The 26,115-nt window shown below is 35.0% G+C and overlaps 1 protein-coding gene across 2 annotated transcripts in view; it reads left to right on the top strand.

Moving 5' to 3' along the window:
- LOC149802715 (cell division cycle and apoptosis regulator protein 1-like) overlaps positions 1 to 26,115 on the top strand; it is a 97,141-nt gene that overhangs the window by 34,124 nt on the left and 36,902 nt on the right. For both annotated transcript variants that reach the window (XM_089952126.1, XM_089952127.1), the window contains exons 7-11: positions 2,339 to 2,573; positions 5,859 to 6,084; positions 7,576 to 7,856; positions 18,690 to 18,903; positions 20,412 to 20,489. In XM_089952126.1, coding sequence (XP_089808252.1) covers positions 2,339 to 2,573; positions 5,859 to 6,084; positions 7,576 to 7,856; positions 18,690 to 18,903; positions 20,412 to 20,489 — 1,034 coding nt within the window. The remainder of the gene's footprint in view (positions 1 to 2,338; positions 2,574 to 5,858; positions 6,085 to 7,575; positions 7,857 to 18,689; positions 18,904 to 20,411; positions 20,490 to 26,115) is intronic.

Consider the following 26,115-nt stretch of genomic DNA (forward strand, 5'->3'; position numbering starts at 1 on the left):
GTGCTGTTAGAAAAACCTTTAAGTGACTTCCCTAATTGGTTCAGCTTGTTACCACATTAATAACTTTTAATGATCATATTTTTTCAAACTTGATAATAATCTTATATCAACAAGATATATAACGTGTTTTAGTATGAGCAAGATCTATGTATAGTAATGATCTTGCATATGACTAAACGTCTTAACAGTTGAGATAGTGTATTTCAGACCTGATTTTAATCAAATTTTGTAAATATATGTATACTGTAAAGATGTTAGCTGAATTCTGTTATGAGCAAGATCTATGCATAGTTATGAGGTGAACTTCCATCTGATTGGTTGTATTTTTACCACAATCAAGAGAATTTGTTTTGCTAGCATATTGATCAAACTTGTTAAATAGGCCTGTCATTAGGCTGTTGGTTAAGCATGATTATGAGTGGAATTAACACCAGCAATTTAGCAGATATATTTCTTCTCATATTTAGATCAAACTGGTTAATTTTTCTTATCTTATGTTGGATGAATTTGTATATGAGCAAAATCTATATACATTCATGAACTGATCTTGTATCTTATTAGCTAAGCTAATTACCTCACTGGAAACTGAATTCTACATTTTGCTCCACCTTAAGCTTATTTTGTCATTGTTTTAGACAGATCCTATGACAGGTGAGATCAGTGTTTATTAACGAGATACCTTGCATCTGATTGGCAGATAATCCAATTTCTATAAAACATGATAAATAGGTTTAAAGCAAAATGTTTGATGATTTCAAGCTGAACAAGAAACTGCATATTAATTATGCCTTCATCTTTAGAAAGCATTTTTAAAAAATTAGGATAAAGTATTACAGGCAAAATCAACATGATATAAAGTTTGGGAAGTAGTTTACATAGGTGGTGTTCTTACAATACTATATTTACAATACTAAATGAGGTTGCTAAGTGAATTGCACAGCTTTTAAATATGTAAGGCAGATGAGCAATATCAGGTCCACATGGGCATCTTGCTTTACAAATGAGGCCAGTCTACAATAAGATATGGCTGCCATAACTAAACATAGAAAAATCTTTAAACCACTTCTTAAAAAATGTTTAACAGACTGCTACCAAATTGGACAGAAGCATTTTGGCATATAAAAAAACTTTCAGATTTGTATGCATGACTTCTGAGAAACTGCTTACCAAATTTGACAGAAAGTATTCTGGCATTAACTTATCAGTGTTTACAGATGAAACTGATTTGCCATCAAATATGGTCACCATTATTAAAAAATAGAAATTATTTGAGCGGCTTCTCAAAAACCATCCAGCAGAATATTACTAGATATGATTGCAAGTATCCTGGCATGAAAGGTTTTTGATTTGATATAAATGATGCAAATTTGCCATCAAATGTGGCTGCTGGTGCTAAAAATAGAAATACTTTAAACAATATTTTCAAAAATGCTGCTCAACTGAAATCAATAAAATTGGACAAAAAACATGATTGCTTTGAGGGCTTTAAATTGTACAAATGATGCCAAGTGGCAATAAAGAAACATTATAAAAAAACATGCATAAGAATTTGACCAAATTTGACAAATCATCTGAGCATAAAGGTTGCCAAGTACAATTTAGAAATTTCATTCTCCCTACTGCCATTTGCAAACTTGAGTTAAAGTAATATACATACCTGTAAACTGTTAAGAAGCCAAGTAGAGAGACTGAATAAAAAAAATAGGGAGGTTGGGACCTAAAATTGGGAGTTTTTTTGCTGCATTTATTAAGCCTCGAGTTCACTAAAAATTGACAGATCTTCCGGATCCAAATACATGTGAAATTTGCAAAGGAAGTAACATTTCTCCTTGTAATATGCCTTGTTTTCCCCCCAGATGTGCCCTCGTTTCATATTCTGGTCAGCTGTGGCCAAACTGCACAATAGCTAAAGGTTAGTCCTAAGTAAACAAGCAAGAAAGCAATAGTGTCTTTTTATTAGAATAATATGTCTCTAACTTGGAACATTTGCATACCACTGTTTAGGTCACATGTATGCTCATGAATTAGCAGCAGAAATTGGTACAGGTAGAGATTTTCCAGATGATTTCAGTGTTTACATAAATATTTACGTTGTACAGAAATCAGGTGAGCTATCAGATATTGTTTTCCTTAAGCTTAAACATAGAGAACATATGTATATAATACAATAAAATATTATCACACTTGGAATGTTATCATCTATTGTAGATATGTTCTCATATATGTAACTATTAAGTTTTTAAGTATTAATGGTTATATTCTGCTTCTTTTGTAAAAAGTAGGTCATTATAACTAATAATTGAAGAGTACAGTAAACAGATCTAACATTCATTGATAGATTCCATGCGATCTGGAAGGAGAGAGGGGCGCTTTGACAGAGATCGTGATCGTAAGCGAGATGATCGAATACATCGTGACAAATCAGACCGAGGAGATAGGTTACCTGTCAACAGAAAGCGATCACGTTCACCACCCAAAAAGTTGCCAGCTCTGCACTCACATAGTCCTGTTAGGAGGCCAGCCAGAATTGCTCCTCGATATGTTGTTCAGATCCCCAAAATATCATTAGATTTGTAAGTCTTATTTCTTTCTGTACCATACAGATGTGTGCTAAAAATGCAAAATGGTTAAAGTTGATGTTAAACGTCACATCTACTACACTGCTGTAACAGTTAACTGGCAACTTTTCTGTATGGCGTCAAATAGGTAACAGGAGTTATAATTATAGTGCACTACACTATGTAACTTAGGTACATGTATATCAACTGCCTACAAAGCCATACACTATGAGGTAATGGGTTAATTGTTTTATGTAACCACTATGTACACATCTAATCAACAATTAGAAATCACTAAATATAATTCCAGGTATTTAAATTATTCTTTATTGTAAAATATTAAGTCAGCACTTTTTTTTAAATAATTGAGCCAGTCAGCAGCTAGGGTGGTCATGATATCTCCAGAGTACAGATATTCTCCTGGGATCTTGTTATGTTGACATTACCTCCATTCAACTATTTCATGGTGTCCTTTGACCAAACAAGTTGTTGACGTGAACTTGGCATTTTAGCCGTGATTTATAAGTGGAGAAAGTACACACATGTGCTCTTCTTATTCACAGACCAGCCATAGAATTAAAGATTTCAAAACTATGTCATTGACCCAATGACTCAAATAAAACGTTATAAAAATAATATATGTATGATACAGATATCTGTAACAGCCCACAAAACCAAACTAAATATTATATTGAATTGAGATCTGAATTTGCCTGACCCATTACTTGGCATATTTGCTAACAACCACTTGAACATTACTTATAAACATTTAGTGGAAGTTATATTACATTTTTGAAAATAATTGTATCTAAACGAAATGAGTAAATTTTATTGAAAGTTACATTTTGACCTACTGGCTTTGTCATAATTGAAAAGAGCCATGAAGCTGAACTCCATGTTACTTTCTGCTTAGGATTTTAAATTAATTTCTAATGGATACAAGTGTAAATCTGAACAGGTCAGCAGCCCTCCAGAGATAACAGGAGAAAATAATAATGATTTTCTTTGGAACTACAATACAATGCAGAATTCTTTCCAGGTCAGTATGGTGCAGCATTTACGCTATGCTTTAATCTTGAACCTCAATTGCCACTTTACTTTTATACCACAGTCACACTTAAATCACTCAACCACAACACCTTGTTGGCAACTGAAAATATCTGACATGATTTTCTGTGTTTATGAAAGTAATTTAAGTTACAATACCCTATCAACTGATGAGAATTCTAGCTATTAGAATGTCAGACCCACAACAGTAAAATAGCACATGGCCAATGTTTACACGTCATCCACTGTTTCTGTTGTAAGTACTCTTTATGTTTAATTGTCAGTTATTCTCTTTATAAAATGATAAATTTATCAACTATTTCAACAGTTGGGAGACTGGGGAAATGAAACATGTAATGGTGTCATTTAGTAATATTCCACACAAAGTCTTAATTTTAATACTGGTAGTGCTTCTGGTGATAATGACAGTGATGGTCAACAAGGGAAATGGCTAGAGTTTACCCCAATACATGTTTTGTGCTTGGAATAGGAAAGTATCTTTTGAGCATTTTACATGGACTTATAAAAATAGTTTTGTTACCAGATTTTGGTATGTTAACATTTCTCAGGAATATCAGAGATAGTTTTTATAATATACCTTAGTTGTTGTAGTTAACTTTCTTAAGCACAGCTCCTTAGTCAGTTGCATGTTCAGAGTTAATGTCCCATTTGCAACTCAGTATTTGGTTGCACCTTGATTTGTATATGCAGCACCATAGTGCGTTTAACCGGCGCAGCCCCTTGATAGGTTGCAATACATTAAAATGAATAAAAACCATAATAAATACTTTATTCAGATTCCTGGAAATAAATTTTGGACAGTATAGCATCAGTCCAGAGACTCTTGTTCAGCTAGCAACAAAAAGAGAGGATCAAGGAATGTAAAATTGCTATGTAATACCTTAGATGTTCAGTTGTGTAGCCTGTGATCTGCTCTGGATTGGGAAGGATATGTTGATTGTTTTCTGCATTATCTTGTTTTCTTCATCTTCTAGTAGGTTATGTTACAGGGATGATTCCAACAATTAGATTGAATTGTGAATTGTTATTGCAAAACTGGTTTAAGGAATTTTTAACACATAAAGTAGGCCTTCAGTTTCTAACCTGCTATCTTTCATCACACAAATAATTTTTAGGGTAAATTTTTCTTCAGATGTCCCTTTGTAGCAGATTAAAACCAATAAATATTTTAGTGTAACATAAAATTAGTTATAAAACTTGGTTCATGTTTTGTAATGTTACATTTTTAGTAGTAGTATTTGTAGTAGTTGTACTTGGTAGTAGTTATAGTTGTGTTATTTGATGTGTAAAAACGGCTTTTTTTTTTGAACAAGTCATTCTTATGGGACTGAGTATTTGTCAGCAACTGTATCTATTTATTCCACTAATGTAACTTGACCTATGTTTACACTTGACCTATGTTTACATTACAATACTAGTAATTCTGTTTGTTTCTTGTACATTTTGTTCGAATACAAGTGCTCCATGATCATATGGAACCATTACTTTTATATTGAATTCAGGTAGGTTCTGTTATAAACGATAGAATGTTTGGAAGTACATTTACCAAACAGAGTCAATTTAGCAAACTAGAGTATTGAACAGTATTTCAACCTCTATGTTTTCAGTTAAAAGAATGATGTGGAATGCCATACAGTTTCATAAAAAATAAGAGTCACTTCATTGGAAGTAAATTCACTGAAATAGTTATTTAGGATTTCATATGAGACCTGACCACTCTGGTGGCCTAGTGGTTAGAGCATCTGTCTCGGATGCGGGAGGTCATGGGTTCGATCCTTGGTTGTGTTATATCAAAGACTTACATAAATAGTACTAACTGTTGCCTCGCTTGGCACTCAGCATTAAGAGGTTAGTGATAATGTGACAGGGTGGGACATCATGCTACATGTCTGCAGCATGATGCCGCAGTGCTAGACCTCACTATAAACTGAAACGCTGCAGACATCTTAGTGATATGACTGAAAAATTGTTAGAGCTACGTTAAAAATCCAAATCTCACTCACAATCTCATATGAGACCACTTAAGTCCAAGACTACCTTGGTAGACATATCTCAGGCCCAGTTTTCACTTTTGGTAAGATTTACTAACATTTAGGTGGGATATATTAAAATAAACATTTTGCTGTTACCAACAGATATTACGGTTGCCAGGAAGGCCATGTTAGCATAGCAGAATCACCTCTGCATTATCGATAGAATTCATTTCCTATCTCAAACATACTTTCATTTCAGGAAGGAGGCAAATGTTGTCTTGCTGAAGAATAGATATGCCAACATGTACATCCCTAGTGATTTCTTCCACTCATCATTTTCTTGGATGGATTGCTTTCCCTTGACTCGGCCTTTCCAAATTGGTCACCACTGTACCTTCCATGTTCTACATAAAAATATCGAGCCCATTGGGAACAATGACGCAGTCTTGGACCCACCAGATGCAGATCATACATATAGTGCTAAAGTAAGATTTCCAGAAAAATAGCTGCATCAAGTAAAGATGGTAAAATGTTGACTACACAAAAAATCGGGGTTATAAATTATGTTTGCAGAATTTATTTTAGGGATAGTTGATAAAGATATTTAGAATAAATTGTGGTAAAAACTTTTATGCACCTCTTCCTCAATAACTTCCACACATGTTTTGCATAAGTGAGGGTGTGATTACTGAGGGTTTACTGAAAAATGAGGAAAGGAATGGACATTGACAGTGAGAAGATTGAGGGGTATTTAACTGGTTAAATAATCATTTAATAATTGCCAATAAATAGCTTTTTCTAATGAAGATCGTCATTTTCAGTATATATTACATTTATTATCAATATATTCAATCTCAAAAAGTTTGTTTGAAAACATTAAAGTGGTTTCAGCACACATTTACATGTGTACCAGTGAAAACTTTGTGTATTACATCACTGCTTTTTGTAGGTGAATGTGGATACATTCTAGTATTACTGTAGATTCAGAATAAAACTTCCTTTATTTTTTAAAAAAAGAGTGACATTTATTTAAAGAAATAACAATGTTGAAACTCCATTTTGTTGTTTTTGTGTTAGTGAAAAACCGAATCTGGATTTCATTGAAGTTTATTGTGAAATTTCTGCTCATTCTTGATCAAACCTCTGCATGCCAGTTTTGGAATTTTAAGTTCTCTATAAACTTTAGAACTTGCTTCAGCATACTAACTCTGTCAGTAAAACTAAATACCTAGTGCATCTTTTGCTTGGTTCCATTGATATCCTTCACATTTATGAATAAATATGATAAACCAAGTACGTTCTTTATGTTACATGTATTTACACTGTTCTCAGTGTTCAGTTAGTGAGTTGAAATGAATTTACTTAACACATAATCGAGATCCACTAGCTATTATGCACATAGGATTTGTATGCCTTTCAATGTTTTTTTTTTAGTTCCCCATGTTTACTTGATTTGATACAAAAGACTGATTAATATGATAATACAATGTGATTGTAACAGTGCAGTACTTCTGCAAGATGGAGATCAAAACAGTTGCTACTTAATGAGGGTTTTGTGGGCATCACTTTGATGGCTGATTGATATCTTTCATGTTTGAATACAAGAAAATGATGCAGATTAAATATATATAACAGACCCGTATCACTGGAGTTCAGGAGTAAAATGTCATGTTTTTCCTGTGACAAGTAATTACCTTGCAAATGTGCTTTAATGTTGGGAGTCTTTCAAGCCTTAACATATGTTGTAGGGGGATACAAAGTCTTAACTGTCACAGTTGAGACTTGAACCTGGTTTGTCCATCTTGCAGGTGGCACATATCACTAGACAATAAGGTATAGACCAGCTGAATTGATTAGTAAGTGGCCTTGTGTACCATAACTCCTAGATTCCTCTTGGTACAGTAAAACTTATAGCAATATTTGGTAAATATTTAATATTGATCTTGTTTAGATACATGTATTCTGATAATTTTCAGGTGATGCTTATGTCATGCCCAACACTTGAAGATATCTACCACAAGTGCTGTGGTATGTCTGAAGATCCAGAAAATGTTCGAGAGAATTTTGTCCATCCTACGAGACTAATTCAATTCCTGGTGGGTGTAAAGGGCAAGAATGAGCCAATAGCCATTGGTGGGCCTTGGTCTGCATCGCTAGATGGTCCTAATCCACATGAAGACCCAAGGGTTCTCATAAAGACAGCAATAAGGACCACAAAGGCCTTGACAGGAGTTGATCTCAGTGCATGCACACAATGGTAAAGCTGGAATTATTCTAATTATGTGTTGCATATAAATTAATAAATAAGTGTCTTTGAGATAGATTATTTGTATAGAATCTGCTAAATATGTGTCTGTATGATAGTTTATTGTTATATAATAATTAGTAAATATGAGTCATTTATGTATATAATAATTAGCAGATATGTGTATCTACAATAGATTATCTTCATATAAATTAGTAAATATGTGTCTCTGTGGTAGATTATTTATTAAATGTGTATGGTATAAACTGATGTTTTTTCAGTTTACACTTACGTGCAAGGGTTCAGTATAAAACCTCTTCACTTGATATAGTTTTTGTGTCTTTAGTATGAAACCTTGTCATAGTTGTGTGTCCTAAATTCAACCAAATTCTTGTTAATCCACTAGGATTTACATGGTAACTTTTGTCTTGATATTGAAAGCAAACAAGACAATGATTAATTGAGCAAAATAGATTGATGTTGTTGGTGTTATCATAATCTGATCAAAATTGAGGACAGACATTACAGAGATCTGACCAGCATCAGTAAAATATCATGTCCTGCTGACCTTTGGCATTCCTGGCCCACTTATTTTTAATAGGTAAAACATTGTATTTCTTGTTAGAGTTATCATTAGTATCAGTGTGCTCTGAGTGATGATTTTCACTCTAATAAATATGAAAGCTTTATTGGTGAATCAAAAGATTAAAAGAACATAACCTCACATTGATGTTTATCAGATCTACTTAATACAAGTGAATCTTGATTTTAATTTGATTGGGTGTCATAATCTGCTACTCATTAACTTCAGTTTTACATGAAACATTCATGACATTTTTTGGGGGGTCTGATCAACAGTAGAAGATAGCAAGACATTTTATTTTTCTAGTGGCAGCGATGTTGTAAAAAATGTAAATGTAAAAAAATAGTGTCAGCATTTTTTATAAGGCAAATAGTATGCATTGTTATAGTGATCACAGGCTTGACTTAATGTTTTTAGATTCTTGTTCTGGTGATATTTTGAGACATCCTCTTGTATACAATACAATGCATTTTGTAGAATACTTGTTTGTCTAGACCTCCCAGAAAAGGTACCATCAACACTTAATAAGAGAAAGGAAGTACCTGCAATGGCAAAAATGAAAATTGGTTTTCCAGATGATAGATAAAACGGTATTTTGTGGAATTCAGAGTAAAATTTACTTTGAATTTGTTGTTTTCCATTGGTGTAAATTTTCATAGCTTTTCAAAAATAACATTTTTAAAGGTACTTAAATTTGTGGATTTGAAAGGGGTCCTTTGATTTCACAAACGGAATAGCATCAACAGCCACAGAATTCATGAAAAGTATTAAATTCACTACCTGCTTCTGATTTTTATTGCACTTATTAGAAGAAATGTACATTTGAGGATTTTACTTGCAGAAATAGTAAGATATAATATAATGGGATCTTTGGAAATGGATGACTGCTTGTCAGTTCACAAATTGCACAAAATTGTCTGCTCTGCATGACTTGGTCCATTACAGAGAGAGTTTGAACTGCTTGACTATTGACATTAGAGAATGGAGGATTATTTAGGTCTTAAATTTATAAAACATGTGCATCCACAGTAATGAAGTATAGACTTCTTATTCATTAATGTAAACACCTGTTCATCAAAATTTACTGCAAGAATCAGAACTTTTAGTTGATGAATGTGTGTTAGCAGCGTACAAGGCATACAATCTTACCTTTATGTGTCCATCCTTTTATTTTGTGTAGTAATTGTACAGCTGTTTTTCCTTTGTCCATCGTATACATAACCAAGTCACATTAATGTTGGAAATTAATTTCTACTACCTTCTAAAATCATCCTTTCTAGAATGATGAAAATTTGTCTTTCCAATCTCTTTATCAAATAGACCTAAAAAAATAGTATCTATGGGAACTAATTCTTGCATGATACTATATTATTAACTCCCCTTGTCACTGCTAGGTTAGGTAGTGACCCCTATAATGGCATTTGTTTGATAGAAGCTTTTTGCTGCAGTGCTGTCAACATCCAGTTGTTTTTAATCTGAAATCTATCAGATATCAATATACTTTTCAACCATCCATTTGCAAAGTTGGTTTAGTATTATGATATTAATGTTACTTAAAATATTAACTGTTTTTTTGTTTTGTTTCTTACTTTTGCATTTTTTGTGTGGATTTTTTCCTCAAATCTTGCATACATTATCATAGCTACTTGTTTATTTAATAGCCACTGTTGAGGTTTCTGCATGTGCTATACATAACTTAAGTATTTTACTTTGGATAGTTTGCATCTTTTAGGTAGTCCACTGGGAATAAGTCAGCTACAAGGCTGAGCAGGGTCAGACATAACTTGGGATGAATTGGGTTTTATCTTGACCTTGCTGCCCCATCTTATATGACCTGCTAAGGGGAACCGTGCAACTGGTCCATCCACACACCTTGCCAGCCAGTGGGCCAAACGATGAAATCCATACCACTGTCCTTTCCAACACTTCAGGTGATGGGTCTGCTTTTCATGGTTGAACCTTTGGGCAAGCATAAAAAATATGCCCTTAGATAAAACAGCATCTCCATTCCACCTAGTTTGTTACATATTGTTAAGATATGCTGGAAAGAGGGCAGCTCACAAAGTGCAGGGAAATGCCTGACCAGCTTTTTCAGCATGATTCTACAGTGGAGAAAACAAACTTTTGCATCCAAGTCACAGAAGAAGAAATCTACCATTTTGTCATCAGTTGAGTTTCCAGCACTACCATTGGTAAGTCAGTTTTGTATTGTCAAGGCTTCATTGGAAGCTAAGGATGAGCATCCCACCTTCAGCCTGCTCCCACATTGAGCTATAATCAGTGAGATTACTAATTGACTCTCTGGCAAGATCCAAGACTCTGATACACTATAAATTCATTTTCTTGGAGTTCAAGCTGCCAGCAAGCTTTTCTAGCCATTGGTATCATACTTGCTTAGATGCCTTGCACATTGAGTTCCTGAGCTTGTACAGGAAGATTATAGCAGTGAACATGTCTTGCCTGCTTGTCTTCTTGATTGAATATCATGTTTTCCCATGGACAATCTGTCTGTAGGTGTCAGGCTCCTTGACTTGTTTTAGGCTTGGATTAACCTTTTTCCTGAAAACTACTGGGTGATCCAAGTTGCATTAGAGTGGTATTGGATCTTGTTACCCCTCCTCCCTTTCATCTTCCACATTCATGTCCAACATCCTGGGAGACCCTGAGAAGACAAATACTAAACTCTCCAGGTTTCTACTGTAGACATTGCCTGGTGCAAAAACTGAATGGAAAATTCTGAATGGTCATCAACATGAGCCAGTTCAAGATGTACATAGCTGTGTCAAGGTTCAGGATGGGGAGGCCACAGTAGGTAACATGATATATGTATAAGAATTACCAGTTAACAGCACCTCAGACCACAAATGGCAAAAAGTGCACAAAACCCTTGCAAGACATACCCTCCCAAACAAATGTAAATATGAAGTACAGCAAGACAAGATACAAAATGCAGCAATCTTAAAATTCTGCAAAAGGTGCACAAGCATATAAAATCCTGAAAAATTGTGGTCATATCTGTTATATAAACCACATTCCCACAAAACTCAAGATTTTCTTGGAAAGTATATTATCATATATCTTCCTCTAGTTCAAAGTATTAGTGCTTCACATGGTGAACATCAATCGCTTTGGTGGCCTAAGTGGTCAGAGCATCCACCTCAGATGCAGGAGGTTGCAGGTTCAAACCCCATCCAAGTCATACCAAAGATTTATAAAAAAAATGGTACTAGCAGCTGCCTCGCTTGGTACTCAGCATTAAGAGGTTAGTGTTAGGACTGGTCAGCCTGGTGTCAGGATAATGTTACTGGGTGGGACTTCATGCTACATGTCTGCGTAATGATACCCCCATTATTAGACATAACTATAAACTGTCACACAGCAGACATCATAGCGATATGACTGAACATTTTGTAAAGCTACGTTAGAAATCCAAATCACACACACACAGGGTGGAAGTTGCCATACTCAACAAAAATCTGGTCCACTCCAGTCAGTCTACTTTAACACCCCTTAAGTCTGTCTTCCTTTGCTTTCATACTAGAGGATTAACAATCAGTTTTGAGCACTGCCTTTCAGAATCAGAGTCCATGGATTTTCATGAAGACCATCAATTGTAATGTTTCCCTCTTCATATCCACCTAATCATCCATGACTGGCATATCTGGATGGCATCCAGTTGAAACAGATGGTAAGTATGATTCTAGTTCAGGATATGAACAGCCTAATCTCATATCTTTCTCAGCTGGGCTTTGGTGAATTAGGGGAAGTCAGATCTCTCCCCCATCCAGTATCATCCATTTCAATATGGAGTTAATGACTCGTCTCAGTTGTTTGGCCACCCCCACCCTCCACATGCTGTAGTATCATCAGTTTTCATGGGGACCAATTTTTGTGGTTTTGTTGTCCTGAACCACAAATTTAAATCTCCAATGAAAAATGAGCCACATAGGATGATACCCCCTCCCTTGTTTTCTTACAGTGTTTCATTCCTAGAGATTAACACAGCTACTAGCATTTGACAAATTAAGGTCAATACTGTAATCTGGTAATTAAATATTAGCTTTTATATGTGTTTGTTTTATTTTTTATTTTAACCTTTTGAAACAAGAATTATAAATCATTTTATATTGTGTCAATGCACACATTTGATAAGGTATCCAATAGGTGTAATTTTACACTCACTGCCTTAAATTGATATGTGAGGTAAGTAAGGATAGAGAGAAAATAGAAAAAAGCATAATCATTCAAACAATAGTAATACTGAAAATGAAAGAACAATTAATACACAATAACAGTATATGAAAATTAAATTTAATACTTATTTATATCAATCCTTCATTCGTGCACAACTGTTGTTGAAACATTTAAATCCTTCTGAAAGCACATTTCATTTTATCTATGCATTTGTAATCCAAAAGAACAACAATCCTGTAAAATACTATTTCTTGAAACACTATTATTAATGAAACACTATGTATATACACTAATTACAGCAAAGTATTAAAGCTCACATTTCACAGATTCTGTCTGCGTGAGTTTGAGTCTCGGATTCGGCTAATGTGGGTATGTGAGAAAGCTTGCCAGTAGCTTCTCGTGGGTAGGTGGTTCTTTCCGGGGCTTTCCTGGGTTCTTCCTCCACCATTAATACTGGCTGCCATGTATAGCCTATCTTATGCTGAAAAATGGCGTTAAACCCTACAACAACAACAACATTTCACGGATTTTTGGACAAAACCAGTATATCAACATAGTGTCAATCAAGTCTCATGGTACTCACAAATGCTTCTCAGGTAAATAATCCCCAAATTGCTGCCTGGTAAGCAAGCACCTGTGTCATGTTCGCAGCTTCTGATGAGTTAGGAAGTCCAGGAACCAAGGGGGGTCTAAGTTGAATTTGACCACTCTTAAGCCACTGTGTTAACGCCATGATCATCAGAAAGTGCTGATGGTGCAACTTGATGGACAGTTGTCTAAGTAAGAGATCATTCATATGTATTTTAATAACTAATTGGCCTAGTGTTGTTAGCAGCGTCAGCTTTCTATGGTGTTGATAAATGAAAATATGGCGAAAGTGATTAATCTTGATGGGTGTTTTATATGTGCTCATAGAGATGGAAGTAATGTTTTAGTGTTGTTGGCTTTGACTGATGCTATTAACTTGGTTGAAAATACATTGTAAGTATTGAACTTGCCAGTTCTCTTTGATTTGTGCTCATACAGGTTGTAGTATTGTTTTAAACATTTACGTGACCGCCATTTGCATCGGTATAGTTTTATTCTTTTGTATTCTTTATTTTGGGTATTTGTAGAGGTTAAACCATGAAATGAAATACCTACTAATATGCAAATTTTCACAGGCAAAAGCACGAATTTACTTACCCACGAAAATGCTTTTTTTTTTTAACAAAACCTCGAAAATTGAGCCCAACGAAAATAAATGATACTACAGTTAGCTCTAATTGTTAGGCTTCCTGAATCGAACATTGTAGTTTTTTGAGGAAGTTTTGCAACTTGTGGTGCTACTCTATGTAGCCACAGATATGCTTCACCTCAGCTGGTCCTTCATATGCTTGCTTCAGATGGCTCTACTGGCCCAGTGGCATACCATTTCCAGTCTCTTAGGACAGTGAATTTTGTTCTCAACAGATATGGCGTTTCCTGCATCAGACCCAGAACAGGGGATGATATATGGCAGGAATCTGTCTAGAAATGACAACCTGTTTAAATGCGAACTCACGCAGTTGTGTGTGGGGGGGCCACCAGTGTGTCCTGGTCTTGAACTTTTTGTATCGATGCTCTTGATGCCACATCACTGTCCACACATGATCTATCCTGGGCTGGCTCAGTGTACTAACTAACTCAATGAGGAGAGATCAGACTCTGCTCACCAAATGGTCTCGATACATATCAATCTTTCATTGGTTTTGCTCCCTCTCAGGTTAGCCATTGATGGATTCAGGGATCTCACTGGGGTTCACTAATGCTGCAGATTGCGATTTTTTTCATTATTGGTGACAAAACATATCTGGCGATTTTTTTGCAACATTTTTGGCTTGTAAAAACTATGCACTATTGGTTTTTGGAGTGAAAAATTCAAATTAACAGTGAAAGGAAGACTGAAACTTGAATATAAAATGCACTGGAATGTATTGTTACAGAAACATATCCTTTGGTCGTATTGATACAACATGCTAATGGTGCATTTTTATGTCATAATCTGCTTATGATCATGTCTGGCTTTATTACTGTAATACAGGCGCTCAGCATTAAGAGGTTAGTGTTAGGACTGGTTGGCCCGGTGTCAGGATAATGTGACTGTATGGGACATCATGCAACATGTCTGCGGCATGATGCCCCAGTGCTAGACATCACTATAAACTGCCACACTGCAGACATTGTAGTGATATGACTGAAAAATTGTTAAAGCTATGTTAAAAATCCAAATCACACACACATTACTGTAATACAACCCAAATAGTCATGCTACCTGACACCACCTCTTAAGGTGGAGATGGGAATGACTACAATCTGTCAGACGATGGCAATACTTTTTCTTTTTAAATATACCAGAATAAAATATATATACTAAGCAAATGAAAAAATAATTCCTGCTCAGTTTTCTACAATTATTTGACTCTGCCACAGCAATAAAAATGGACATTTGTTTGGTCCTTCAGGGCGGGCCTTTAGAGGCACCTTCTATGACACATGCACCTTCACCAATGCAAGCTATCAACCTTTGATCAAAGGAAGTCGGGAACAAACTTAAATATATGTATTGTTTAATTTTTCATAGTGATTGGAATATATTTATTGTGCCATGAGGGTTTCTTGTTTGCAACAAAACAGTTCATGCTTACAGTTTTTCCGCAGCAATATATTTATTGTTTCAAAACACTGGAAATATAATTACCAAATTATATATCTCCAATATTTTGAAACAATAGATATCTGGCTGTCAACTTAAAAGAAGGTGGGACATCTTGTAAGAATATTTGTCAAACTTTTAAAATTTTTTTTTTACATGTTATCATTACATTTGGTAATCTTGTCTCGAACTGACCAAAAGTCTGGCCAATTTAAGTACATGTACATGTAGCATATAAACAACTATACAGTCACATGATGCTAGGATAATGTATATAAGTGTGAATTGTTTCATGACACGTGTTTGTTGACAATGGGATATAGATCAAACAAGGACTACCATTTTATATATATATATATATATATATATATATATATATATATATATATATATATATATATGTGTGTGTGTGTGTGTGTGTGTGTGTGTGTGTGCTAGATGTATTTTCTAATGGTCTAACATATGATCTAATACTTGAATTCACGGATTTTCATGTACATGTACATTATTTAATACATTATGGAGTGTACTACAGAAATGTAAGTTGTCAATATACAAGTGTATTTCAGACTAGTTGTTTTCATCTAATCAGAATTTACATTGGGTTTTCTTTTTCTTCATCTCTGTGTAAATTCTAGTCAATGATGTCAGGTTACCTCTTAAAAATTTCACACTTGTATGTGAAATTTCAATCTAATTTCAACCCTCCCCATCACTTGTATAAATCATCTACACAGTCGACAATATTACCTTTGCCCCGAGGATGTCGAGACAAACAGAGAGTACTCTATTATGAAAATAATGACATTTTTGTAAATATTGATGTTGGTGATTATTTTGGTGACAACTTTTTTAAAGCAAGTGCCATCCCTGAGATCTTCCTGTGATCCAGCAGAACCACAAGTTGCTTACCTTTCTTATTCGCTGTTTCTGAATGCAGAGGACTGACCAGTGCATACTTTGGTCATTTGGGACAGGATTTGGGGATTTGCCTTCATGTCGACTGCTCTGATTTCAAGAGCATCATTTCTTTTCTTATTTCCCATTCTTTTGGTCACGAAGGGTGAAGTCCCCCTTAAGACAAAATTCTGGCAGCATCTCTCCTTAAATTGTACATGTGGAACACATTTGGAATTTCTCTTTTTTTGCTGAGATATTTAACCTTTGAATGAGTGTACTGATGGAATAAATAAAATTAGCACAGAATCAACAAGGGGGCAGATTACATACCTCTCCAGTTTAAAACCTTGTGTAAAATTTTTTTAAAAATTAAGACTGGGTGTTGTCAATAGTTTTCCTTCTTCACTAACAAATACAAATATCTTTGGCTGCAGCAGTCTTTTGCATATGCATAAAGTACAATATGATAGATTTTGTTGGTATTCATCCTCGTTCCCATGCCTGGATTTGTTCTAGATGAGATTTTCTTTGCATGAGGAAATTGCTTGCTTTCTTCTCTTTTGAAGATGACATCCTAATATATTCCAAGTTTAAGTGAGACATGAAATCGGTAATAAGATGTTTTCAAAGAATTCATGCCATGTAAAAGAAAGGGTCTGTTGCTAAAGTGAATTAAATGGAGCCACCATTAAATGGCCTTAAACGTGGAATAAAACTCAATGACAGCCAACAGGTTTCTTGGCATTGATGAGAATTGCATATAAATTTATGATAATTATATCCCTTCCTGTAATCTGCATACTGGTGATACATCCAGTATGTCAACATACATAAAAGGGCACCACCTACCTTCCAAAGGTGGAAAGACCATCAAGTTTATATGTGTATTATGTGCATTGCATCGCAGGCTGTGTATTGTGAATCACATCAAAATGTGACACAGGTGTATCGTTTCACCCCTACCAAAGGGAGTAATGTATATTTAATCTTAGAAGAGTTATTTTCTGTATTTTTGAGGTCTGTGATACATTGACAAGTAAAATGAATTTTTCTGTGAAATTTGGATTTGAGTAAGTATTCTTGGAGAAATATAATGTATGATAAAAATTTTCTTTCCTCACCCAAAACAAATAAGAAAGAAAGAGTAAATGTAGATTAAATATTTGGTTCAAATATTGATAGAAAACTAGATCAGGATAGGTTTGTTTTTCCTTGTTAACTATTGACAGATTAATAAAATGTGCTTTTGTATGGAGAAATCCCTGTTGGACACATGCTTTATACTGAGAAACATAAATTTCATTTTATCTTCCTAACTTGGGATTTAATGAATGGATTTAAATTTTGTATACATATTTACATTAGTTCTGAGTAACTGGTTATATTTGTAAAACTGAAAAACCTTACAATGTTGTCCAGCTCCTACACATTTTTGACTCCCTTTTTTTGACTGATGTGTCCCTTTTTTGACTGATGTGTCCCTGTTTTGACTGACATGTCCCTGTTTTGACTGATATATCTCTTTTTTGACTGATATGTCCCTGTTTTGACTAATGTGTCCATTTGTTGACTGATGTATCCCTTCTTTGACTCTTTTGTCCAATTATAGCTTTATGTCCTTTTCTACCCACCTTAAATATATTGAAGCTAATTAAGAGACGGTCTAAAGTATGAGTTTTTATCTTACATCTTGCCTCATGACGTGGCATGCTCTTAATGTAACTGCTTTCTGGATAAAGTAAGTGCAAAAAGTATGGGCAAACTAATTGATCTCCCAGTTTAGCTAGGATCTCACTGAATAATTTATAGTAGTAGCTAAGTAGTCATCCAAATTGTTAAGTAACCACAGTTTACATGTGGTAAGTCTTTTAGTCTTTTTTTGCAGTGGACAAAGAAGGAAAAGGCAGTAGCCAGAATAGATTATTTAAAAATATTCAATTGCAATCTAGGCAAGTTAATAACCTATGGATATAATTGCTTACACAAATGAAAACAGTATTTATTTTATACCACACTTGAAAAGCATGTATGGAAGTGGAAAAAGTGTTGAATGTCTTTTGTAGAAAGTTTTGTTTGCCAATGAAAAATAATAGTGATGCCGAAAACCTCTAGGTGACTCTACTTGTTTCTGTTTTGTTCCATTAATGAAGACAAACTTTTCACTGACAATTTTACCTAAAAATTCTGTATCCACTATAACATAACCTATCTCATTATGAGAAACAATATTATATACAAAATTAGTAAAAGTCAGGTTCATAAAATGTTTATGCATGTAGTTCGATTTTTAAACTTTTATTTCAGAATTATTTTCAGGGAAAATAATTAATGTAGATGTGCACAGGTATTGTGGAAGATTTAGATCACAGAATCCTATTTTGAGCTTCTTTGCACCATTCATTGATGCATATATTTAGTGGTCAGTAAACTGATCAGAGTAATACTTTCCTGCCAATAACTTGATGTGCATTTTTGAGATTTTCCCTTCAAACAGGTATCAGTTTGCAGAGGTGCGATACCTGCGGCCCGAGGAGACCCACAAGGGGAAGCAGCTTCCATCGCGAGTCGAACGATGTGTCATTTTCTTGCCAGATGTTTGGAGTTGCCAAGTGCCTCGCACAGAGTGGGCAGCCCTGCAGTCCACCTACAAAAAACAACTCCAGAAAAAACTGCACCAGATTTCCAACGACGGACGTGAAGAGTCTCAGGCACAGCATATCACTATTTTGTATTTTTGTATCTTAATAATAATAATGCATTTTTCCTTTTTCAAGTTAGGAGGATTTCATCTAGTCTATGATCCCAGTCAGGATTGCCTTATATGGTCTGTTGTTAATTGATGGCGATCACTCATTACCATACATGGAAGAAAAAAGAGTCAGGTCCTGGAAACTACCACAAAACCATTATCAGATATCACTGAAAGACACAATGCCAGTTACTAAGTCTCGTGACAGATTATTTTTGCTCATTTATATTAGCGTTCATTTATGGAACTATATATCATATTGACAAACCATCTGGACTAGTAGTGCCAACTTTTCTCATTCTGTTTGCTATTCATTTTTCAAAAAATGGAAGAAAACAAACCAGAGAAGAAGTAAACTTTATCCTTTAAAACTCAATATTTGGTTTGCTTTTCCAAACTAATGACTTAGTTATGGCATTGAGTTTTTAACTTTTAACCTTTCTGTTTTATCACTATAGGAAAAATAAGAATTGGCGACTGTGGCACTGAGCTTGACTTTGAGCCTGGAATCAAACAGAGCACCTATATATCTTTGCTTTATGTCTTCTTTTGTATTGTTCAGGTCTGTAGTTAATCAGGTACAGGAACAATTCCAGAACTGGCTTGCTGTACATTCTCACAGAAGACATAAAGATGATGTCAGGAACCATAATTAGATGTCACATTGAAGTTCACAATATTGCTGATTTAAAGAAAAGAAAATAAAGTCTTGTATTGATATTCCTATTTACACAAAACATATAGAGAAGTATGTAGCAATGCAGCATGTACCTCCTTTTTCTCATTCATTCACTTCTCCTCATCCAAGCGAGCCTTAAAAATTAATGAACTGTTTTGTTCTGATTGTTTTAAAGTCTCAACCCTCAGTGGTATAGGATGAGTTGCACAATAAATTAGCATACATGAATTAGTAGCATTCTTTTATTATAACAGAAAGATAGAAATATGTACAGGAAACACTCCAGGAATCATCAGCACTGTCCTTGATAGAGACTGAAAATCATCACAAAATTAAGGAAATGGACTTGTTATTGATATCCTTCATAATTAGGTGTCCTTTATATGGGTAGTATATAATAGGGCAGGTTTCATTATGATAGCTGGAGGTAATATTTATGTTTTTTTCTTTCAAATGAAGTTTGTCCAGGGGAACCATGAATATAAGATTCTTGCTGACATTAAAATGCAAATATCTTTATACTGGTTGTATTAAATAGGTGTTTGGCACTCAGTTGGAAGTGAGCGAAAGAGATAATATCAGGGGATGGTTTGTCTACTGTGACAAAATAATTGCTTTTCTGTATAAATTGTTTTGTGTTCTTAAGTTAATAAGTTCAAAGTTGTCAAGATTTGAGTGTAACAGTATGGGGCTGCACCAGTAACTGTCTTGCAACTAATAACTTTCTCGTGTCATCATCATGTTAACTTTAAGTAAAAAGGTTGTAAAACCTGATTCTCTCATTACAGGAAGAAGAAGAGGGTGTGGAAGATGAAGTTAAAAATGAGCCTACTCATTTTTCTGAGCTGGACCCCAGAACAATGAAGGTGAATTTCTCCAAGCTTGTTACAAAAATCTTTTAAAATGTCAAACCATTTCTGGATTGAGTTAAAAGCTGGTTTGAATACATATGATATAGAAGTGGTGGAAAGGTTGTAGTGATTTAGCAGTCAAAGATTGGGATGGCCAAATTAAATCCAGGTAAAATATAAATATTACCTATGTTGATCCACAGTTGCCCCAATATAACTGACCCAAATTAAAATCCTTTTTTTAAAAACAAAATTACCAAATTGTATAGGCTTAAAAATATGTTGTATATCGGTATTACATGTAAATATACATTGATCTAAACTTTTTATATATAAAGTGGACAAGTTTTGCATTTCTGGCTGTCCATCAATGTGTATATCAATGTGTTCAACTTGTAAATGTTGGAGATAATGTGATAAAATGTTATAATTTATTCCACTTCAAAGTCCTGTCTTGATTGAACTTGTAGTATGAGCAAATAAATGAGGTTGAGGATATAAATAGAAACCAATGTTTGTTTGCTTTTTGTCACCATATAAACTTGGAAGGTAAATTTGTGGACACAGGAAGAGTGTCACACCTTCTGCCTCAGGACCTTCAGTTTCAGGTTTTGGAGCCACAGGTTTTAAAAGCTGATCTGCAGTTTTCTATATACTGGGCTCAAATTTTTCATAAGGTATGGCTTGGACTTCCATTTTCAAAATTCAGCTGATAGCTCTGAACACGTGCACTTCACAGCTTGCAAAATTTCTATGAAAGTCTAGTTTTTAATGGAGTGGGAAATTCCAAACAAAACAGCTTTTATTTTCTGATGTACAAGTAGTCAAGAAATACATGTGTCACATAATGCAAGTATTTCATACTGGTTTTATCTTGTGTAGGGGCAAGTTTAGTCAAGAGTTATATTTGATATGTAGAGTGGAGTTCTTTGTATGAATATGTCATTGTTTATTTTGGGAATGTTTTAAAAAACTGTCTTAATTCATGACTTTGGATGACTAGTATTCACATTGAATTTTGAGTATTATATTGGCCGTGACCCAGTGTGGTTTTGATTTTGTAGTATAGTTATGACGCATCTTTACTGCATGTCACAAGTGGCAACTGAGTGGAGGTAACCTGTTTGCCATGGGTTGCATCTTATCTCATGAGAAGATCATGGTAGTTCAGTAGAGGGAAGGCAGATGGTTGCCACTGCAAAGCAACACACTGCTTTGGCCTCAACGTTAGTTAGATGATAGGAAGGACCTGGGCTAAATAGCTGGCTAGTCACACCAAGTTTCAGGTGCTTTGTTAAAGTTATTCACTTAAAGTGTTTTGCATAAAGTTTAAAAGTGATGTTTGTGATTAATCAACATGGTTGTGTTCACCAAGCCTTACAAAGGATATAGCCTCTTAGGGTGTTTGCAAGAATCAATTCATTAATGTTTCCACTTCAGTATATCACCATGTATCCTTGACATGAGAAATGCAATAAACGAGCACTAATCTTTGGTGCCTTGTGGGAAGCACAGGTGGTGAAATAATAATCTAACATAGGAAAACCATGCAACTCGGATGAGGAAACTTGCATGGTCAGGAAATTGGCCAAGATTTATCATCTTAAATCCAATGATGAGAAGCAAAACTCTTGGCTTGGCTGGGGAGTCCAAAAAGTGTTAACAGTGTGGTTCAGGCCAGCTACTTGTAGGGTATAGCTGTAAAGCCTACTGTTCACTCCAATCAAGGTATTTCCACACAAATCTTCCAGCTCATCAAAAACATTGTTTGGTAGAGTTTTGAATGGCTGCATTGAAGCAGAGATGGTCAAAAATCTCAGCTCTCAGAATGTCTCAAAAGTGAAACCAGCATCTGTAACAGCAAATATATTCCCACAAACATTTACCTACTGTTGTTCAGCCGTGACACATTACTTACATCGATCAGTGCCAGGTTCTTAAATATCCCTGTTGAAGTTTTGATTAATAATCCTTTGGTGTGTTTTAAGAGCCATATATATGGCCGACAACAAGATGGCTGCCAAAGGAAACAAGTTAGCAGGAGGGTAATGATGGATGATCCTGCTAAGAGAAATCTCTTGTGTTAATTGCTAGGCAGAGCACTTCTCATACTCCAGAGACTCGTAAATTCAAACATGAGGAGATCCTACATGTGCAACAGGAGAAAGGCATCAGCTTTCCTGAGGCCAGGAAATTTGTTGAAGCCACAGTGCCACATAACACAGCTGGCAAATCTCATGCCTGCAAAAACTGAAGTGGAAAAGACACCTTCCACAAATGCTGTCTGTATGCAGACATTACTTGGCCACACCAGATTCACACTCTTGATGACACCAAAACCCGTTCTAGCCAAACAGTCACCATAATACAATGGAATTGCAGACAGTTTAAGGCAAATACGTTCTTTCATTCCACTACTTTCATAAATATGTCTGACACCATAACACAATGGAATATCTGAGGTTTAAAGGCAAATATAAATGATAATAGCCTTCTACTTAATGAATATGATCCATTAGTTGGTCTTCAAGAAACCATTTTAAAAGAAAACAATTGAGTCGATCTTAAAAGCTTTTCAAGAAATACTGATTAGGCCAATGGAGGAGTATCAGTCCTCATGAATAATAAAATTCCTGTTAGTCAAAGTAGTCTCGGACTACTTTGCAGGCTGTAGCTCTTCATAATACATAAAACTCTTTCACTTTGTTCATTATATTTCCCTCCAAGCATTCTAACCAATCAGTCTGAACTTGACGTATTTTGTGTCACTTACCAGTGTCTTTTGTTTGCTTAGTGAGTATAACATCCACCAATTGGGGGGTATGTAAGGATATTGATGAGGGAGGGAAGAACATAGAAGACTTGTTTCCAAAAATATTCTTTGCCTTTTTAATGAAATGTTGTATTCTTGCCTGCATCTTACCACTGCATCCTGTTCATATGTTGATTTGACTATCTTCAGTCTGTCTCTGTTCCTTGACTTCTCTTGGGAAGCTGTTGATGACCTCTGTGGCCATGACCACTTTCCAGTATATTTTAGAAACAGTATTCCCAGACCCCAAGGGCTCAGGTAGAGATGGAAACTGAAACAAGGCAGATGAGAAACATTGTAATACCTATGCGAGTTGAATGTGATAGCTGATTGTTATAACAATGAATTATATCAAATACTCTATTTACAAAGATAATTCAGGATATTGCTGGGAAGAAAATACCCCAATTTACAAAGATACTGCAGGTTGTTTTTGGGAATACAGATCTTCAGGATGTTGCTGGGAATGCAATATTCAAGGATGTTGCTGGGAACACAATACTCCAATTTGTAAAGGTACTCCAGGATGTTGCTGGCAGTGCATTACTCCAGTCTACAAAGATACTCCAGGATGTTGCTGGGAATACAATACTCAAGGATGTTGCTGGAAATACAATACTCTATTTTGCAAAGATACTCCAGGATGTTGCTGGGAATATGATACTAAAAACTTGGCCAACTCCTAAACATGTTGACATAATATGGTTTCATAATCCATGCAAAGATGATATCAGGAAATAGATCTTTCATCATTTCAGTGCCAATCCAACATCTGAGAATCTGAATAAATACCATTCATACTCAGCTAAAGCTTATTGTACCATAAGAAAGAGCAAGAGAAAAATATGGAGATCTTTTGTCTCTGGGTTGAACTCTCACTCCTGTGTTAAACTGGTATCGAATATGGTACAAAATGTCACTGGCAAAAATAAAAGCTGTATGAATCATTTAAAGAAATCTGATGAAATTTTCACAACCATAACAAAAAAATCTCAAATACATTAGCGAAAACATTTTTGAAGAACTCCATCCAAGAGAATTATTCTGAAACCTTCTGACATGTAAAAAAAACTTGAAAGAAAAGATTTCTCTAAATTTGAGATCTGTTAATGCAGAAAATTTCAGTAAACCTCTGACTCTCAGAGAGTTACAAGGCTCAAGCCTGTGACACTTCAGCAGAAACAGATGTTATCAATTATTATCCTTTGAAACACCTAACAGAGCTCTAAATGCACTGTTAAACATTTTGGCAACTTGGCAAGGAACGATGATGATCATAACCTGGAAAGGACCAAACCAACCTTTCCTATTATTGTTTTATATTGCTTACAGGCTTTATTCGCAAAAACTATAGAAGAAATGTTAAATCATAGACTGCTCTGGTATCTTTAATCCAGCAAACTAATATTAGACCTTCAGTTTGGGTTCAGAAGTGCAAGAGTCCATCTTGTCAGACTTTAAGCATTTCCTGGAGAATCTTTTATTAAAAAAAGAACATATTGTTGATGTCAATTTTAACTTGAAGAAAGCTTGTGACACCACACAGAAGCACAGTATAATGAATAGCTTATTCAACCTAGGTTCAAGCAGTCACCCACCTAACACTATCTCTAATTTATGAAAGATAGAAAATGCAGAGTACATAGAGGCAGTGCCCTTCTGAAACACATGCTGTTGAGTTGGGTGTATCTCAGGGCAGTATATTCTCAATCACCCCATTCATCATCAGAATTAACAGCATAGTAAAATTCCTTAGTCCTGGAACTCACTGCTTTTTGTATATTGACCAATGTTTGATCCACTTATACAAGTCATTAGTAATATCTAAACATTACAATTGATTGATTGTATACAGCTCAGCTTGTAAATCTTACACGCAGATGCTTCATCTGATAACAATCAGGGATTTGAATTTTATCTGGGTGCTTATAGAACTCCCCTTTTCGACAGACAGCATGTTGAGACAAAATTGCTTTATCTCATATGAACAAAATTGGCTCTTAAGTATGCTACCAAACTGTCCTCTAATCCGTCTAACCTGCATATTATTTGGTGATTAGGTCAAATACCATACATTGCACATTCAGAAAGCAAACTTTTTCCACCTATTGGCAAACAACTTCATCCTCACTTTTAGAAACGGTGCTGAAAATATCGCGCAATTCTGTATTCCCTGATCACCACTGTGGTTATCAAAAACTTCCAAAATATTTGACCTTTGCAAATGTATAAAGTTTAAAAGTAAATTGTGACCTTTTTCAGAGTAAATTCAATGAAATCAGAACATTCTGTAAGAGCCATATGTCCCTGTATACATTTTGAAATGTGGAGACAAAGTTAGAATTGCATTGGATCACCTGATGGCACCATCTTGAATCAAATTATGAGATAAACCTCACATTGTATTCAAAGCTTTGAATTACATTGAAACTGCTCAAGAAGCAAACTATTTCATTTTTCAGATTCCCTTTCCATATTGAAAGCCTTGTAGAATTTTTAATTCATCAACATGTTAATATCCCAGATATCCCAGAAACATGTTCCTATTCCATTGGGGGAAAGTATTTGTCTGTTGGCTGCCTGGTCACATACCTCAATGAAGTGCAGATAAAGCAACCAAAGCTGCCCTAAGATTCATTATACTGACAAAAAATATTACAAATCATTATGTTCAATATACAAAGCAAAACCTGTAGAATGAGACTTGAGAACACTATCCGACTATTGGAGAGTGGCATCCCTCATGTAGAACAAATCGGAGAGATGAGATTATATGGTTCCAATTGCATATTGGACAGGCATTCCAGATTCACGCATGCCCAAAACGGG

This window comes from Sinohyriopsis cumingii, chromosome 3 (assembly GCF_028554795.1).
Source record: "Sinohyriopsis cumingii isolate HCF-2022 chromosome 3, ASM2855479v2, whole genome shotgun sequence".
In the NCBI taxonomy this organism is placed as follows: Eukaryota; Metazoa; Mollusca; class Bivalvia; order Unionida; family Unionidae; genus Sinohyriopsis; species Sinohyriopsis cumingii.